The sequence below is a fragment of the Aplysia californica genome, unplaced genomic scaffold (genome assembly GCF_000002075.1).
Source record: "Aplysia californica isolate F4 #8 unplaced genomic scaffold, AplCal3.0 scaffold00025, whole genome shotgun sequence".
Lineage (NCBI taxonomy): Eukaryota > Metazoa > Mollusca > Gastropoda > Aplysiida > Aplysiidae > Aplysia > Aplysia californica.
Window position 1 is genome coordinate 120,715 of NW_004797295.1, and position 7,102 is coordinate 127,816.

The following is a 7,102-nucleotide window of genomic DNA, read 5'->3' on the forward strand; positions in this document are numbered from 1 at the left end:
GGTGTGATTGTGAAGCGTCTGCATCCCATGAATAACTCTGTGTTGTGTATTTTTTTGCCCGAGCGGGTGTGCTGAGGAGGTGGAGGGACACATGCACACTGAAATTATAGGCCAGTATCAATATTCAGTTTTCGTTGTCAAAAAAAAATGTTTGTGAGGCAAATTTTAGCAACACTTTTAAAGGGGATTAAAATAGGAGTGTTACACGAGCTGAGGTTGCTGTTAAATGGACACCAATGCACTTCAGATAGAGCTGACTGTCTCTCTGCTTTTTTATTTACTTCAGAAAGGGCTGACGGAGAAGGCATTGGCCAACTACAACACTATCCTGGACTACCTTGACAGTGAGTCCACACTAGATGGAGAGGAGAAGACGCGGCGCGACGCTCTTGTGCTGGCTGCACGGCTCAATCTGGCGGCCTGTCAACTCAAGCTGGGAGACAACCCCAGCGTTATCGAACACTGCAATGAGGCGCTGGAGATACAGAAAGACAGTGCGAAGGCTTATTTCAGGAGAGCTCAGGTAACTGTCGAAGCAAGGGAGTTCTATGCTGTGTTGATGGGGTGGATGATATAAATTGCCCATTGTTTCTATGGGCTCAAGATTATTCATAGACTGTTTTCCCATCTACGTACAGGGAGTGTAGTTACTCTTCTATTGTGCACATTAGGGGTGGGCGCTAGTCAATAGGGACCAAAATCAGAGCGTAATATAGATTAGTAGGCCTGTTCAGTATTTACAAAGATTCAACAGTGATGGGCGTATTTTGTGGCTCAGTCAAAAGTCACTTGGGTGCTGTGGTTCCAGCCTCAGGTCTCCTCAATTCATGGACCTTGTTGACCTGCTGATTCACTATAGGATACTGGGTGTCCAAGTGGCTCTTTAAGGAAGAGGTGCCTCAAATTGCAATCTTGCTCATTTCTAGCTATTTTGCGATGAAACTTCCGAGTATGACTAAGAATGATTTGAAAAATAAATACAGGGAATTTTTGGGGGAGGACATCACCGTTGCTGCGGAAACAGTGTACATCTTGAATTATAAACAATGTACAGAGGGTTCCTCTCAAAAAGTATTCAGTCAATTATGCTAAAAACTGTTTGACACATTACACCTTAACTCGCCCGGGACCACCCGCGCGACCTAGCGTCTTTAGAAACGAAGTCTCGTCTTGACGAGACTCTGGGGCCGAGATTTTGATTTGCATAGTTATTGCAAAAAGTTTCTTCTTTCTGTTGATCGGGCCAGTAGTTTTAGTATTAGAGCCCATCGAAATGCGATCGCATTACCGACACTTCGTAGGAGTCTCGACTTGTTGAAAAGCAACACAACTGAGTTCGAATATGGAAATAACGAAGGATTTGAGCAAAAACATGCATATGACAAATCAGATGACTCAGATTTTGATGAAAACGTTGTAGCAAAAGTTTGGGGTGATTCAGATTGATCGGACGTAGAAAATCTAGAATTTAGATCTAGGGCCCGACCGCGAGGCTGAGAGTGAAAGTGGCGGGTCGGACACCCCGATTGAACTAAAGTTATAACATTTCCAACAGTTTGCGCATACATAAAGTTATATTTTTCTGAAACTACATTCATTATTCGTTTTAACTTTTATTTTTTCAGGATTTTTGGAATTTGTTTAGTATTTTTTTAAATAAAGTGTTTTTTTAAAGGCTTGTATTCACGGGAGGTGGGTTCCTTCCCCTTGCTTCCCGTCCAGACCCTTAGGGTGTAATTTGTTAAAACACTAATTTAGGCACATATCTAGGTAACTGGCCCTTTGAAATGATTAAATTTGGAGTAAAACTTTTTACAGATTTTCTAAATGTATGTGTACAGGTGTTGTTATATTTTTACTCCCTCATGACGTCTTATGGTCAAAATTCAACATTTACTTGTGTATTTTGAGAGAAATAAATAGCCCATTACCTAAAATAACATATTATCTTCATACACTGAAAATTTGAAGGCTATAGCTTGAATACTTTTTGAGAAAATATGGTTTTTACAGTCAAAGAAAGCTTTCACAAGTACTCTATCCACATAAGGGACCCTAAAACAATCTCTTACATTGGAACAAAGTGTAACAATGTATTTCATAGCAACAATAGCAATAGTGTCTTAAATGCCTTCAGGGAATCCACTACCCACTTAGGTTTTCTCCTCCTTTCTCTTCTTTTCCTGTTCACCTTGTTCTTCTTCTTAGCTGGCGTCTGTTTGTTTACATACTTTACTGAGCACGCAGGTGACATGGAAGAGTTTTTTCCGTTTTTCACTGCTCAAGCACCGTGATACCGGAGCCGGCCGAACAACAACTTCAGAAATGCAAATGAGCATGGGAAAAAATGAGGCCAACCACATGGTCACCCAGCCCAATGAAAACAAAGAAAGTGCATTTGCATAGGGAGAATTCCCCTTCCAAGTAGTCACTTGTTTCTGTTAGTATTGAAGAAACCTTTCAATAATCAGAATCTTCAATTCCCAAGCTTTCCGGTAATGTATAATTTGCCTATATTCAAATAATAGGAAATTAAATTTACCATTGTTCTACGGGGGGGGGGGGACACAGTTATTGTGGCACACAGTACTCTCTCAGTGCAATGTTTGGGACACCCTAAGAGCAAATGTGGCTTCCAGAACATTATCAAAACTCTTTACCGTGAATATAATGGGGGGGGGGGGGGGGGGGTTTTAAAACAAGGTTTGGCTGTACAAAGAAAAAAAATTTATTTTTTTCCTCCCGAAATAAAATTTACCCAAATTTCATGGACACAGGGTTAGATTCAGACACTTATGATATTGATACAGATGTTTGTGTGTGTTCAAGCCTTGAAAAATGCAAACATACAGGGGGGAGGTTTTCTTGTTTGTTTGGTTTTTTTGACATTGTGATAAAATCTAACCTTCTTTGCTGCAGGCGCATCAGAACCGAAAAGACTTTGACTTGGCTATTGAAGACTACCAGGAAGTGATAGCTCTGGAACCCAACAACAAAGCAGCCAAAAACCAAATGATTGTGTGTAAGAAGGAACAGCAAGCAGCCTATCAGAAAGAGAAGAAACTGTATGCCAACATGTTCAGTAAAGTTTCACAGCCGGATTCCAAGGTGGGGGGTAGGTTGTCAACTGTTAAATGTGAACAGTAAAATTTAATTGGCATCAAGAGTCAGCTACAGCCTGGCACGGATAAATCAAACACGTCAGGATTGACAAATGTTCAACACATCTATAATTTGGGTAAAACGATAAAGCAGAAGGAAAAAAAGATATCAATATCAGTCAAGGAATGGCTAACTGTAGAGCTATCAGTGATCTCCAAGTTTTGCATGTTCGTGTTATCTGTGCCAGGCTGTATTTTCATCACGGTTTCCTATTTTGACCATACGGAGAAAATGTATAATTTGTGTGAGATTTGCAGCCTGGTTGATATTGTCTCTCATAGACCTAATAATCGTCTCTGCATGGTAGATTTTTTTCAAACTGGTTGGTGCAATGTTAATCTGGTGATGTAATATTTTAGCAATGTTTTAACACTGTTCTATTTTGTGTGGTTAAGAAACACTTTTAAGTTTTCATGGTCTGACTGTCATGAAAGTGTTTGGCCTCACACAGTTTCAATGCTAAAAGCTTTCTTTTAAATATATTTATATATGGAAGTGATGGTGAGGACATTGCTCTGGCCTTTACTTTTTTAAAAATTTATTTTTGTATTAGTGTGACTTTTTTTTTACCATGTGTAGTTGTGGAAAGGATCAGATTGTGCTTATTTCAATGAGGTTAAATTAAGTCTCCTCTGTTGGGTTAACATAGGGCAGTGATGCCAATACTCAGACGGAAAGCACGCATTATTTTTCCAAATCCGTGTAAATCAAGAGCTACTCGGCGACGAATGCTAGAAATAGACGGAACTGGCAGAGATTTGTAGGAAAGAGATAATCAAGCAGTCACCTCGAGCCATGCAGTGTGTAGCGTGTACCTCTGGTGGCCAATTCTCTGGCAGTACAGCGGGGCAAATCTACTTTAGTTTAATGGGGATGGGACTGTTGGTGAATGGTGGTGTCCATTCCTTTGTGTACCGTACATAATAAAAACCTGGAGGTAAGCAGGGCTGGCGGTATAACAGGGGGTGGTATGTGAAGGTCTTTCTGTATATTTTTTAAACAGTGCATAAACACTACTGAAAATGACTTTCCCTAGCCTTAATCATTTTAAAGCATAAAAATCATAATATTGAGGGTGAAGCTCCTGTTGGTGTTTTTGATGATTTTTCTAAGTTTTTTGTCACTCTGCACAATACCTTGCTACAAAAACTATATGTTGGCCTCATAATACTACTTCTACCACTACTGGTCCTGAACTTAATTTGATAGACCAAATGTTTTGCTTGATAAAATTGTGCTTCTATCTCTTTGTACAGAAAAGTGATACAGCTGAAAATACCAGTGTGTTCAGGGACGGGATCGGTGAATGGAACAATGACATGGCAGCGGGGATGATGCCATTGGACCAGGAAGTGGCCGCATTTGGCGACGTGATGCCAATTTCCCCCGGCAATAACAATGGACTCAACCACAGAGTTTGACATTCACACTTGGGCCCCACACAATAATTTTTCTCTACCATTTTTTCTCTCCATTTCATCAGAATATCTCGGCACCCGTACAGGATTTTACTTTTTGAATGTTGATTATGTATGTTTACAGCAAAGGCTTTTTTTATGTTTGAGACAGTTGTTTCGAATAAAGAATGTGTTCTAAGCAAAGAGCTTATAGACACTTGTTTTTTGTGTTTCCTCTATTGATTGTGCTGTAGTTAATGTGGGCTAACAATGGGAACAAGACAAACCTAAATAAGCGGATGGTTGGCGGGTGCTCTGGTGTGGTTTGCTCCTTCTTTCGTATCAAACATCTATCGTCTGTATCTCCCCTTCTTCTTTTTTATGTTTGTTGCTCTCATGTAACACCTCTAATCTTCTTGTGCTCATATGACCTTATGCAGTTGCGAGCGCCGTAAAACCTCTACTAAAACAAACAAACCTAAATAATAAAGAAATAATATCTTGGACGCACACTGAAGTAGTATAGCCTTTTGGTGGCTCTCAGAAATATACTGTTGTTTCTAAAGCCTGTCTGTTACTCTTACTAATGGAAACCTTTGATTAAATTCCACAAAACCACCAGTGCAACACATTTACCAAAGGGCAACTGATTTCTCAGATACTAAAAAGACAACATGATACATTAACACAACTGATTGGTACATCCCAGCTTTCTTCTTTATTTCAAATCATTTTTAATACGAAAAAACAAATTTAGATTGAACGTAAATATTATATGTTTTGTGCCCCCAACAAGACAATTTGTAAGGCATCGCGGTGAAATCAGGCAATCATTAGAATAATGAAATAGAAGAAAATGGCATTTTTCTGTCCATTTGGCAATTTTTATCAAATTTTCGTTTTTTGACTAAACACCTTTAAGCTCCATTTAAAAATACATTTCTTTGTGGATTTTACAGAAAAGTATTGATTTAAGGCAGAAGACTAATTTTATTTTTACCTTTGAAACCAGGCGACCCCCGGCTTCTTCAACTTCAATCGCAGTATCTCGACTTCTGTTCATGATCTGAGTATTTTTTTCACCGAAAGCAAGACAAAGGAACAAGCTTTAATTTTAAAATGATACCATAACTCATGCCTAAAAATTGATGAGCACCTGATTCCACAGTGTCATCACACATATATTTAGACCATTTAACTTAATTAAGAGTTGAGCTGCTTCAACCCAGTTGAGAGACGTACAGTTTCCAAACAACAGAGATGGAAACTCAGTAATAAACTTCCCCATTAGGGAAAAAAGAACTTGTACCTTCCAAAAACAAAACGAAGAGCAATATATACCATTTCATGACGCTGATGTACAATCCAAGTTCGTCAAAAAGTACTTCATATACATAGTATCTGTATCCAATTGTAATTCTAACAGTGTATCTGCCAAATTAGGACAAACCCTTTTTTTATTTAAAAAAAGAAGAAAACAGAACACCTTTCTAATTGTGAGGCAGCGTGGTGGAATCAGGCTCTGGTCAATTTTTGGGCATGTAGAGTTATTAGTATCATCTTAACGCTTGTTCACTTGACTTTATTTGGATGAAAAAAATATCCATTTATCTTGAATACAAGTCGAGATATTTGTAAATGAAGGAGGTGGGGGTCACCTGTTTTCAGAGGTAAAATTAGAAAATGGCCGCCAAATATTAGTTATCTCTTTATCTTAAGAGTCCGTGGTAACTAAAAATTTACATTTTTTGTGCCTTTAATCAACGTTTGTCAGAAAAATTCTCACAGAAATGAGTTCTTTAATGGGCATGAAAGGTGTTGAACCAAAAAACAAAAATTCATAAAAATTCATAAACCTGTAGAAAAATGCAAGTTTCCTCACTTTGATTATTTTGACGAGAGCCTGATTCCACCACGTTACCTCACAATTATATTCCAAAACTGCTCAAATTTCGTGCTCTGTGATTTTTTAACTTATTGTAGGACGTGTATCACCAATAGAAATAGCAGTTGTTAATAACATTTTGAGACAACAACAAAATGTTTTACCATATTTGGCGGATACATATATACGGAGTAGGACATCAATGAAAGGTTTCTAAAGGCAACTTAAAAGAAGTGCAATCCCAAACAAAAAATTATTTTTATATAGTAGAATATATGTGAGGCAGCGTGGTGAAATTGGGCGCTCGTCAAAATAATCAAAGTGAAGAAACTTGCATTTTTTCGCAGGTTTGTGAATTTTTATCGAATTCTTGTTTTTTGGATCAACATCTTTCTTGTCCTTTAAAGAACACATTTCTGTTTGGATTTTATTGAAAAACGTTGATTAGAAGCTCAAAAATACGTACATTTTTAGTTTCCATGGACTCTCAAGCTAAGGAAATTAATCTTTGGCGGCCATTTTCTCACTAATTTTACCTCTGAAACCAAGTGATCCCCACCTCCTTCATTCGCAAATATCTTGACTTTTACTCAGGATAAATGGATTTTTTTGTCATCCAAAGCAAGACAAATGAATGAAGACGGTTTAAGATGATACC

General features: G+C 38.2%; 1 protein-coding gene across 2 annotated transcripts in view; it reads left to right on the top strand.

Annotated features, from left to right (window-relative positions):
* The window catches only part of LOC101845379 (peptidyl-prolyl cis-trans isomerase FKBP4), a 25,197-nt gene extending 20,423 nt beyond the window's left edge, over window positions 1-4,774 (top strand). Inside the window, exons 6-8 of one of the 2 annotated variants that reach the window (XM_005091009.3) lie at window positions 287-523; window positions 2,920-3,108; window positions 4,419-4,774. In XM_005091009.3, the coding sequence (XP_005091066.1) occupies window positions 287-523; window positions 2,920-3,108; window positions 4,419-4,583 (591 nt within the window). In that variant the 3' untranslated portion in view covers window positions 4,584-4,774. Of the gene's footprint in view, window positions 1-286; window positions 524-2,919; window positions 3,116-4,418 lie in introns of both variants that reach the window. The other variant, XM_005091010.3, reaches the window with a different exon arrangement.
* Window positions 4,775-7,102: the final 2,328 nt, after the last annotated feature.